The sequence below is a fragment of the Sardina pilchardus genome, chromosome 22, assembly GCF_963854185.1.
Source record: "Sardina pilchardus chromosome 22, fSarPil1.1, whole genome shotgun sequence".
NCBI classification, from domain to species: domain Eukaryota; kingdom Metazoa; phylum Chordata; class Actinopteri; order Clupeiformes; family Clupeidae; genus Sardina; species Sardina pilchardus.
In genome coordinates, this window is record NC_085015.1 from 25,788,400 (window position 1) to 25,800,899 (window position 12,500).

The 12,500-nt window shown below is 50.6% G+C and overlaps 1 protein-coding gene across 5 annotated transcripts in view; it reads right to left on the reverse strand.

Annotated features, from left to right (window-relative positions):
* Positions 1–12,500, reverse strand: part of cyth1b (cytohesin 1b) — a 75,710-nt gene that overhangs the window by 20,496 nt on the left and 42,714 nt on the right. For all 5 annotated transcript variants that reach the window (XM_062526092.1, XM_062526090.1, XM_062526091.1 and 2 more), the window contains exon 2: positions 223–305. In XM_062526092.1, the coding sequence (XP_062382076.1) occupies positions 223–305 (83 nt within the window). The remainder of the gene's footprint in view (positions 1–222; positions 306–12,500) is intronic.

Here is a 12,500-nt window from a genome sequence, read left to right on the forward strand (position 1 = left end):
TAGAGAGACGAGGAGAGCGAATAGGAGAGTGGAGGAAATGAAAAAAGAGCCAAGTGAGGGTAATGAGGAAGAGAGGAGAGAGAGGAAAGACAAACCACCAGACCTGCTAGCCAGACACACCATCCATTTATCCTCTTCCTCTGTCCATATCACCATCTGTCTGTCTGTCTGTGTGTGTGTGTGTGTGTGTGTGTGTGTGTGTGTGTGTGTGTGTGTGTGTACCTGTATGTCCTCTAGGAGCTCCTGTTTTCGGCGTCGGATATTCTCCAATTCCTGCTTCTCCTCTGGAGTGAGGTCGTCTGGCACTACAAACAGAGACGAGAGAGACAAATGTGAGCAGGATACACACACACACACACACACACATAAACACACCCAGCGGCATCTGATTCATGTCATGTAGTAGTTCAGGCCCCATCTACAACCTACATAGAATTAACATGAGTCTCTCTCACTTCCTTAATTATTTATCTCGGAGCGGCAGACGCAGTAACAAAAGAGAGAGAGAGAGAGAGAGAGAGAGAGAGAGAGAGAGAGAGAGAGACTGAGACGGAGGAGAAGAAATGGCACACTAAGGGCAAGAGAGACAAGTAAAACAAACATGTAATCTCTGACACAAGGCCTCAGCCCACCCAGTTACACCACTCTTATGCCCTCCACACTTCCCTCCTTTTTCTCAGTGTAGTCTCTCTCTCTTTTTCCTCTTTTTTCCCCCTCTCACTCTCTCCTTTACTTCTTTTTATCTTCCCCTGCAATGGCACAGGGTCTCACTGAGTGCAATAACCCTGACTCTGATTCAGCCGCCATAGCACCAGCGTGTCCAGTCCAGCGGTCAATCCATACCGCTCAGCACTTCCGCGCCCGTCCTAATGAAGCGGAGCGGCGTGCCAGCACGCGGACACACAGCCGGACACAGCGCTGGGCCTTAAGTGGCGGCGCTGAGGGGAGGAAGGGCTGGCGAGGGGCAGAGCGACGACCGGCCACGGCCCCCAGGCTCTGGGTCAGAGAGCGCCGGATCACCAGCAGGACCTCCGCTTCCCCTCTGGCTGCCCGCGGGACAACAGGACTCAACTGGACTCTCCCACAGCCAGCTCAGCTGCCCTGGCACAGACTGGGAGGGCAGCAGTGGGTTCAACTTCAAATAATTATTTATTTATTTATTTTTTTAATTCTAAGCACCCAACCCCCCCACCCAACCACCCAAGAGGCTTTGGCTTTTGCCAGGCCACCCTTCATCTGGTTAAATAAAGGTTAAATAAATGCTGGGGCCAAGAACTGGACAGTCCTCCCATGGGAATGTCCTGCCAGAGGGGGTGTGTGAGGCAGACCGCCACCGAGAGTGACCCGCAGTGCTCCGCATTACTTCCATTGCATCAGCGGCTGGCTGGCTGACCATCTCGCTGGACCGACATACCAGACTCGCGTGGCGCGAACGCGTACGTCCCACGACCTCTAAGCGGTCAGCGCAGAGACAACGCCCACCGGTGGAGAGTGCCCTCTCGTGCAGATGGACAACAGGCTAGCGCATCAGGCATAGCTGGAGAGCCACTCTCTGCATAGCGACCAGAGCTGTGTGGATGTGGATGGAGCAACTGATGCATTCCACTGTCTTACACAATACAGCTTGCTGACCTCTTCCAACCCCCATCAGCTGAGTGCTCGCCATTGCACCAATGCACATCACCTGTTTTGGATGATAAGAATGTGTGTGTGTGTGTGTGTGTTTGTGTGTGTGTCAGTGAATGTATTAGACAACAGATATATGGCTGCCCCTTTGAACAATACCCAAGTGACCTCTCCCAGCCTCCATGAGCGGTCCACTCTCTCCACAGACCAACAGCTCTGCACTCTTGAGCCCAAGCCACGGATGACCTTTGCCCTCCCACTGAGACCCATTTCCCTCTCTCCACGGTGGCCCACAGAGGGGTCATCGCAACCCTGACCTCTGGGAGTCTCTCAAGGGAGCCTAGTGAAACAGAGAAGGGTGTTGGGTCAGATTTTTAGGGCTAATCAATTCCTCCTGCCCCCCTCCGATAGCACATTCCACAGTAACCTAGGCGATCGGGGACGCATCAAAGGATGCTTGCAGTGGTTTCCATGACAACCACTGTCTGCCAATGGAATCCTCACTTTTACACAAGAGGTGTCACGTCGTCCAGCCTGCGTCCACCCACCCTGACGTAAGTGGACAATTGCTGCTGCGGTCTCATCGGCGTTCTCCATTGAAAACAATCGCAGTCGCTATGCATCAAGCATGCGGGGAATTCGTTTCAAACCAAAACGAAAGCCAAACGAAAGCCACAAGCATCCGCAAAAGCAGAAGGTCACCTCTCATTATCTGTCTAAATGTCAGAACAAACACAATTATAAACAGACTCTACTGAGGCACAGCCATGTCAAAACTTTCGAGACGGACAACAATGCGTGCATTATGTGGCTCGGCCTGGCCTGGTGTCCATGCCACCCAGCGCTGGAGCGGCCGGAACAGCCCCCGGGACACAGGCGTGTTGGGCTCACAAGATTACTTGTCCGAGCAGCAGACAGCTGCCCCAAAGTGGTGTGTTTGTGGAAGTGGCGGAGGCCGCGATAGGTGGAAAACAGGAAGTAATTGTGTTGGGGAGATAAAAGAGCAGGAAGGCTCGCGTCTGCTGCCGCCAACGCTGCTGCTGCTGCTGCTGTGCTGAGAACACAAGTCATCTATCACCGGCAGGACAAGCAGCACACAGCATCCTCTCTCGCCCTCCCTTCTGCACCCCTCCCCACACACACACACACACACACACACACACTTTCAAAGACAGAGGGAGAGAGAGGGAGAGAAACACCCCATCTTCACTCACAACTCGCAAGTGGCGTGCCCCCCTGCCTTCATCACCATGGAAACACATCGCTCCAGCGTTCTCGCCTCCAGTTCCAGAATGCCTGACAGACACGGAGCAGTCTCCCCAAAATACACACACACACACACACACACACACACACACACACACACACACACACACACACACACACACACACACACTGTAAAGTATGTGGAGTTTGGCTGGTTACGGATGACTGCTACCAGAATGGTGTGTCGTTTAGAACACAGGAATGAATCCAAGAATTATTTCTCAATTGCATTTATTTGCCATTGGCTTCTTTCTCTGTTGTTTTTCTCCAGTGTGGGTTACAATTGCTGTAATTGCTGGTATCTACAATCAAACAAAGCAAGCTTTACTGATACAAATCATAATAATAATAAATAATAGTACACTCACATAACCACAAAGGAAATCTTTAACCAAATGAAGCATTTAAGTTTATCAAATTAATATCAGTGCAAAAAGATTAAATAAACTTACAAAGTCATAGACGCAGCAAACACATGCAGCAGGCCGAGGAGCAAGCAGTCAGCACAAAGAGACACACACACACTAGTGAGGCTGATTGACAATTATCATCAGGTGAGGGAAGCTTCAGGAAGTGGGCGTGTCTCCCAATAGAATAGCAGGAGTTTGACTGGGATTTTGAACAGCCGCCCCCAAATATGATGACATATTTGTCGGAAACAAAAAATCCCAATCATACAGTAGGATCAGCAGGAAAGGCAGGAAGAACGATCAGACGGCTGACAGGACGAGTGAATAGTTTGCCATCTATGGTGACCTCAGCCACTCGAATGCGGCCATCAGAACCAGGCAGGACCTTGGTGACCGTCCCTATAGGCCAGGAACTACGAGGGAGCTGGGGGTCCATCACCATGACAACAGCAGAAGATGAGACGGCGGGACCATCCTTCTTCCACTTCTGACGGGACTGAAGGTTTGGGAGATAATCCTTAATGAAGCTAACCCAAAACCTGTCAGCAAGGATCTGACTGTGTCTCCACTTCCTATGGGTCAAGAGCTCAGAATCAGCATACATCACTTGAGGAAGAGATGCGTCTCGCCGCCCCATCAGGAGAACATTTGGTGTTATCGGGTCAATATCTGAGACGTTCGATGACACATAGCCAAGGGGTTTTGAGTTCATTATTTCTTCAACTTCAACAAGTACAGTATGAAGAACTTCCTCTGTTACAACCTGAGTTCCTAAAGTGACACGCAGAGCAGATTTAATGGACCTCACCTCACGTTCCCAGGTTCCTCCAAAGTGAGGGGCATGTGGTGGATTGAATAGAAACCTGATTTGCTGCTGTGCCAGTTTCTCTTGAAGCGTAGGGGCAAGTTGAGCGTAGGCTTCTCTGAGCTCCCTTTCGCCACCTCGAAAGTTTGTGCCCTGGTCGGATATGAGCTCGAGAGGACGTCCTCTCCGGGCTATAAACCGTCGAAGAGCCAAGAGAAAGCGGTCAGTATCAAGGCTAGACAGGAGCTCAAGGTGAAGACATCGGGTAGTCTGACATTTGAAAAGAATGCCCCATCTCTTCTCATGCCTTCGGCCAATCTTGATAGTGAAGGGGCCAAAACAGTCCATTCCAGTTGACCAAAAGGGAGGCCTATGGAGACGAAGTTTGGAGACAGGTAAGTCAGCCATACGAGGAAGAGAGGGAGAGCTCTTCCATTTCTTACAATCTACACATGTTTGCTGAACCTTCTTGACAGCTTGCCGGCCACGCAAGACCCAGTATTTCCGCCGAAGTTGGGCAAACACTCTTTGTGGCCCAGGGTGATGCAAAGAAGAATCAATTTCAGAGATGATTAGAGAGGTAAGATGATTCCTAGGGTCTAAGACAATTGGATGGATAACATCAAGCTCAAGATCCTCACTCCGACGGAGTCGGCCACCCACTCTGATCAGTCCTGTAGCCGGATCATATTCTGGGGCCAGTTCAGCCAGGCGACTTTGAGGAGGGACATCCCTGCCACTTTCAAGTAACTTGTATTCTACAGGGAAATCCTCTTTTTGAGCTTGACTGAGTAGATGGAGCTCTGCTTGGGCATGTTGTGGTTTAGTGGAGTCCAGCTGCATACTCTTAGCAGTAGCATCCAGTAGCGCTGTCCAGGTGCTGAACTGGGAATAGTCAGATGTTAATGGGCTGTCAGATTGCTGGACATGTCCACAGAACAGGGATTTTCTCAGTTCTGGCACAGCTTCATTGGGGGGTAAAACTGGGAGCTTCGGCCACTGCTCTCTGGGCAAGTACAGAAAAGATGGCCCTGAGAACCAGCGACTAGTATTAGTGAGTTCTGTCAACTTCCTGCCCCTTGTGATGTCATCGGCAGCATTATTGGCGGTATCCACATACCTCCACTGTTCGGACTGAGTGTGCTCAAGGATTTCTGTGATACGATTTGCCACAAAGACTTTGTATCTACAGGTGTCAGATCGAATCCAAGTTAGAACAGAGGTGGAATCGGACCAGAGTATGACATCATTTATGGGCAAGGTCAGCTCTTTTTGCAGAAGGTGAGCCAACTGGGACCCAGCTAAAGCAGCACACAGCTCAAGACGTGGGATGGATATAGTCTTCTTTGGGGCTACCCTGGAACGGGCCATGATGAAGGAAACAGACACATCTCCATGTCCATCTGTTACACGTAAGTAGGCGACTGACCCGTATGCCTGTTCAGAGGCATCACAGAACAGGTGAAGCTCTCGGGTGCAAGTGGATGCATCAGTTCCTACTAAGCCGTACCACCGGGGAACCTGGACGCTGACTATTCCCGGTAACTCCTTCTCCCAGGTGGTCCAGGCCACTTTAATGCCTTCTGGGATATCTGGATCATCCCATCCCCTAGCTGGCTTCATCCACAGCTGTTGGAGAATGACCTTTGCACGTGTGGTGAAGGGAATAATGAACCCGAGAGGGTCATACTGCCGGGCAAGGATACGATATAGAATCCGCATGGTTGGGACTGTGTACTCCACTGGGCGGTATTTAAAGCTCAGTGTGTCATGTGAGCAATGCCAGGTGAGTCCAAGGGTCCCTTCACATGGGTCAGCGCAATCATGACTCAGCCAAAGCTCAGAATGGGCAGAACGTGCTTCAGCAGGTAAGTGGTTGATTACAGAGACATGGTTACTGGCCCATTGACGGACCTCAAAACCCCCTTCAATCAAAGTGGAACGCAGTTTGTCGACCATGGCTTTGGCTTCGGGAACAGAGGATAGGCTTTGGAGGCAGTTGTCCACATAAAAGGAATTAAGAACTGAAAACTGGACATCAGGATGTTCTCCAGTAAGACTCTGAGCATGCCGTTGGAGTGCATATATGGCACAACATGGACTGCACGTAGTGCCAAAGGGCAAGACCTGCCATTCGTGGACTTCAGGGGGAGTGTCTCTCTTCATACTCCGCCAGAGGAAGCGCAACAGGGGCCGATCAGTGGGTAGCAAACGGATTTGATGGAACATTCCCTTTATGTCCCCACTGATGGCAACCTGATGTTCTCGGAAACGGATGAGAACTCCAAGCAAGGAAGGGCCTAATGTTGGACCTGGCAGCAGGTAAGTATTAAGGTCTTCACCCTGGTGTTGGTAGGAACAATTAAACACAAGGCGATGTTTGCCATTATGCTCCACTAGATGATGGGGTATATACCAGGCCTCATGGCTTTCTCCCACTTCACATGAACTCAGTTTCTTGACGTATCCGGCATCAATGAGTTTTTGGATCTCCTGCTCATAGATGACTGCACGTTCTGGGTTCTTGGACAACTGTCGTTCAATGTGACGTAAAGATGGCAGGACTGCTTCAGGAGGCGCATGTAGTAAAGGGGCATTTTTGGCTCTGAGCAAAGGAGTGGCATATCGCTGTATTCCATTAATGTCATGGCGCTCTGTTTGTTGTTCTAGGCACTCAAGGGCTTGCTGGTCCTGCTTGGATCTAATCACAGTTTTAGGATTCTTAGAGTATGGGAAGATGTCGATCTGCCACAATCGCTCCACATCCCTCTGTAACTGGTCTTGATCAGGAGAAGCAACGAAGAAACAATGAGTATCAGAACTGGAGTCCTGGCCCAGAGAGATTGGTCCATGCAATGTCCATCCTAGACGAGTATGCAGGGCAGCTGGGCTTCCAGGGGGGCCAAATCTCACACGTTCCACAGAGCACAGGAGATGAGAATGGTCTGCTCCCACCAGCAGCAGTGGTCTGACTTTATGGAACTCTTGCAGCCTCAGGCCTTGGAGGTGCTGGTAACGTCTCTGCAGAGTGGTGACTGGGTAAGTCTGCTCAGGTAGATTCAGTTGATTAGCAGTAAAGGCATTTTTGATTTCATATGTCTTTTGCTGATGGGAAGCTGATGAGATAGAAAAGGACACTGTAGCACCCTCAATTCTCTCCGTGCCTTGTCTGATTGTGCGTAGGACTAAGGACTCAGCCGCCCCATGGAGGCCTAAATTCTCCGCAGCAGAGGACAGGAGCATGGTTCTCTCTGAACCGTCATCCAGAATGGCATAGGTCTCCAGGGATTTTCCTTTATGAGTCAGGACGACTTTTACTACCTTAAGGAGTACAGAGTTGAATCCACTGGGCCTACTCAGATAGAGAATTTGTTGCTCACTTCTATGGATATTCACGTCATGCAGGATTCCTAAATGCCGATCTCTGCATTGGGGGCAGCCTCTCTTCAGGTCACAGTTGACGGAACGATGAGAACGTCCACACCTCCAGCAGCGGCCATTGTCCACAATCCACTTCCTCTTGGCTTCTACATCAAACTCCTGAAATTCAGGACACTGACTAAGATGGTGATCTTGACTGTCACAGAAAGCACAGGACGAGGATGCATGCTCACTCAAGAATTTCACATGTGGGTTGGTGTTTCGATTCTGGGTGTGAACTCTGGCACTCTCTTCCAGACTTACACCTTGAAGGAAAGTGGCAGTAGGGTGGACTGATTTCATGGTTCCTCCATCTCTGGCTGGTGGCCTTATGGCATTTCGTGCTTGCTCACTCACTCGAACAGCCAAACTTTGACATTCTGCTTCCTCCTCTAACCAATTTGCAAATTCTATAAGATTATACGGCACATCTGGTCTTAATATTCGGGCTTGTCTGGCAAAACTGGCAACTTGGTCAGCGGGAAGCTTACTGAGCAGTTGATGGACATGAGATGCACAGGCTAGCTCCTTTGCACCTTCATCATGGCCCCAGGACTGAAGCATGCCTACCAAAGCTCTGATACGTACGGCAAACTGACTGAATCCTCGGGAGTCTCCAGAGCGAACACTTGGAAGGCTCTGAATGGAAGTGATTTCTCTTAACACTAGGTGGTGTGGTTGGCCGTACCTCTTCTGAAGAGCTTTTAAAGAAGTGGTGTAAGGCTGTGGGTGATGAGCATAGGCAAGGGCAAGATGACGAGCTGAATCCAATTTCAAATGGTCAAGAAGAATATGATATTTATACTGCTCATGTTCCTCGGGTGGCAATAAGTTCTCCAAAGCCATATTTAGCATGGCAAACTCATGAGGGTCTTCTCTTCTAAAGAACGGGAACGAAGGCTTTTCATATGCTGACCTTCTGAGATGAGCAAGGGGCACTAGTGTGGAGGGCACAGGAACTGATGATTGGGCTGGAATACAGGAAAGAGTGGCTGCAGCAGGATGGGGCCTACGAGGATAACGCACCTGATCAACAGGTGCCTCATGAGACTGGGGCACTGACACGTTGGGAATCAAATCAACAACAGAATGGCACTGGACATTTCTAGGATGACTATCTGCATACTCTTCTAAGGGCCTAACAGGGTCAGCTAGTGCCGGGGCCAAAGGCAAATGGCGAGAGGAACGAACAGGAATATCTACAAAGTTATTGGCAGGGGCTGTCACTCTAATCTGTGAGGCTGGTGCAGGCTGGAGGGGAGCCTGAGGAGGTTGTGGTGCAGCAGCTATTGGAGCCACATACTCTGGGTGGACGGGTGGAGCATATGGCACATTAGGGATAGGATAAGAAAAATAGGGAGGCCTGAATAATCCACCATTTTGGAAGTAAGCTGGATATGATGACATTAGCGGCGGCATCCATGGAGGGCATGGAGGGCATGGAGGGCCTGAAAAATAGAAAGCATTCCCTGGCAGTTGATTATATTGGAGGGGGACATCACTCCTCGCTGACTGGGAGTCACTGGGATAAAGACCTGGATGACCAACTTCATTATAGATATGAGAGAACTCTTGGTTGGCACCTAGTGGCTGATTCAGGTACTGTGGAATCGGATTGAAATTCATAGAGGGTTGTGAGGTTAAGTTCCTCTGACAAGGAATTGCTGGCTCAGGATGTGCATGAACATTTAGGCCAACATTTATGTCTGGTGGTTCTCTACTTGCTCGGGCCGAGGGTGTGGGAAGCATAGAGGCAGGTGGAGGTGGAAGAGTGCTTTGTCTACTAAACCTTGGTGGTGAGGGGAGAGGCAGGTTTTGTCTTTCTTCCTGGTGTTGACGAAGACATTCTCCCAACTCCTGCACAAAGGATGTCCTAAAGTCCACTGGTGGATCTCTCTCTCCTGCCTGTCTCTCTGGAGATGGGTTTTGTGAATCGGAAAGGAAGGAAGAGCAATCACTTCGGATCTTCATATGCCTCACCATTTCTCCCAAATCTATTAGTATACCTTTCATCTGTTTTACCTCCTCAGTCAGAGATTTCACATCTGTGTTTCCATGTGGCAGCAGGCCTTCTGGATTTACTCCTCCTTGTGATTGACCTTGAACATTTGTAGCAGAAGAGTGGGGATGTACCATTTCATAATCCTGATGCCACGCAGGAGGCCTCACATGCCTAGCTGAACGCTTCAGTTTCCCTGGGTTGTCTTCTGACTCCATTCCAGCAGCCTCTCCGGCTCTCGAAGGACCATGTAAAGTATGTGGAGTTTGGCTGGTTACGGATGACTGCTACCAGAATGGTGTGTCGTTTAGAACACAGGAATGAATCCAAGAATTATTTCTCAATTGCATTTATTTGCCATTGGCTTCTTTCTCTGTTGTTTTTCTCCAGTGTGGGTTACAATTGCTGTAATTGCTGGTATCTACAATCAAACAAAGCAAGCTTTACTGATACAAATCATAATAATAATAAATAATAGTACACTCACATAACCACAAAGGAAATCTTTAACCAAATGAAGCATTTAAGTTTATCAAATTAATATCAGTGCAAAAAGATTAAATAAACTTACAAAGTCATAGACGCAGCAAACACATGCAGCAGGCCGAGGAGCAAGCAGTCAGCACAAAGAGACACACACACACTAGTGAGGCTGATTGACAATTATCATCAGGTGAGGGAAGCTTCAGGAAGTGGGCGTGTCTCCCAATAGAATAGCAGGAGTTTGACTGGGATTTTGAACACACACACTTACTTATACTTCCAAAGTGCCCCTCCCCCTTCTGACTGCGGTAGCTGCAGTGCCAACATCCATCCCATTTACAGAACCCCTGCTCATGCCAACCTGCTTTTACTGCTGACTGAAGTGCACTTCACCACCCCTACAGCTGCAATGCAAACACGGAGAGGCATCGAGTCTATTTCAGCAGAGAGCCTCTTAGTCCTTTTCCAATCTCACACAGCGCAACTTTGAAATCATAAATCACCTGGGAGCAATACTCCTTTGATAGCCCACTGATAATACGCCTTCTGAGAGAGGTCAAGACCGTAGATGAGTAGAGACCATCCTGAACAAACAAAGATCTCAAAGAGCAGCACTATATGTCCTTAACACTTAAAGGCGTGTGTGTGTGTGTGGGGGGGGGGGCATGGAGAGTGAGATGGGCAAAAAGAGCGGTAGACGACAGAGACATGTTGCATCTGTGGTTGGCAGCTGACATCTGTTTGTCCACGCTGGATGGACGCTGCTGGCGTCTCCTGGGCTTTAATCTCCAGGCTGCAGATGCAGTGGACTCCAGAGGCACTCGTCTCGTCCACTGCACCAGCACCACTCTCCCTGACCCCCACCACCACCACCACCACCACCACTACCACCTCCTATCTCCCACAGCCTGAGCGCAGCCAGGAGAGTGAGGAGGAGGGAGACCGCTCAGAGGAAGATCCAAAATAGCAACGCCTGCAAACTGGCCATGCTCACGATAAAAGGCAGCGAGGAGTACACTGGGAATGTGTGTGTCCTGCACCGATCTGCAGCCATGGCGGACGTGAGCGTGCGAGCAAGCAAGACTGACCCCCCCCCCCCCCCCCATGCAGACGGTCTCTGGCCTGTACAGAGCACAGCTGGAGTGTGAGGACAGTTTTAAGAGAACCCGAAAGTGTTTCGGTGCGTCTGGAAGGCCAAAGGACTCGTGGGCTTTGCGGCGCATGTGGCCTGAAGTCACCCTGCTGTCGGGCAGCTGTGGCCGGCGTGACCCTCCGCGTCGGGAGACCCAGCAGACGGGTGCTGCGCACATGTGAGAGGCTCCGGCTGGGGGAGAGGACTCGGGCCGCTGCCTCATCGCTAAACTATGCCGGACAGGCCTGCTGTCTGCACCTAAACAGCACGCTTAGCTCGTAAACAGCCTCCACTGCACCAAATTGGTAATGTTAGGGGTTAGCGACGTGGCTAACCAACAGCCGAGAGATGTGGGGAAGCGGGGGAAAGGGACGCATGCATAATGTCGGAATCGAGGAGAGGGGGCGGCGTGGCGTGCAGAGGTGACCGGGCTGATGCGCGCTCGCTCGCTCAGCCTTGTGACTCTTCTCTGAAGGAAAGGACTGGCCAGGCCCAAAATCTCATTTCAATTAGCTCAGCAGTCTCCCCTGATGACCGAAGGGGAGGAGGAGAGGGCTGGACCGGGGCCTCGGCTCTCCACTTCAAACGCCCTCTGCAGCAGAGAGGCACATTCTCTGTGAGCTTGATGAGATTAGGCCGGCTCGAGCGTTGCCGGTCAAACGTCGGGTCACTTTTCCCCCACACGCCACTCCTGCTGACCACAGATTTCAGGGTTGTTCACCGTGAGAACAGAAGGGAGTGTGATCCTAGGACCCACAGTGGCCAGCCGCAACTGAAACCCTTTAGACGACGCTCGACTGGCCAGGACTAGACTGGACGTTAAATCATTCAACGCCTACCAGACTCTGGCCATCCGTTCTCCTGGGGCCGACTTCCCCAGTCTACATCTTTGAGTGATGGGATTTGGGGAGAGCCAACTGCGCCTCCAAATCTCAGCTCTGGCCCACCTCAGTGGATAAATATCAAAAATCATATAATGAGGTTAGGTTAAGCTTAGATTTGGTTTCCATTCCAGCAGCCTCGGTGTTAGGGCACAATATAGGACAGCCATGGGCTTCACAGGAGCGCCCTGAACACAATCAGACCACAGCACTGAGTCCTACTCCCCTAGATTCAGCCGTGATAAACGGGTTGGCCTGGCAGCTTTCAAAGGAGGTTACCCTGTCTGCTGTAATGTCTTTAGCGGCCACGCCAAATGTCAGCCACTGCCAAGGAAATGGCTTTCCTTTTCACCGTAAACAAATAAGGCTAAGCCCAGGACATGGGTGCGTTCCCGCCACGTGCACTCAGCTGGAAGTGGCTGAGGCCTCTGGGATGTGACCCAGCTCCGTGACACGCCCCACCAGGGGAGAAGCCGGA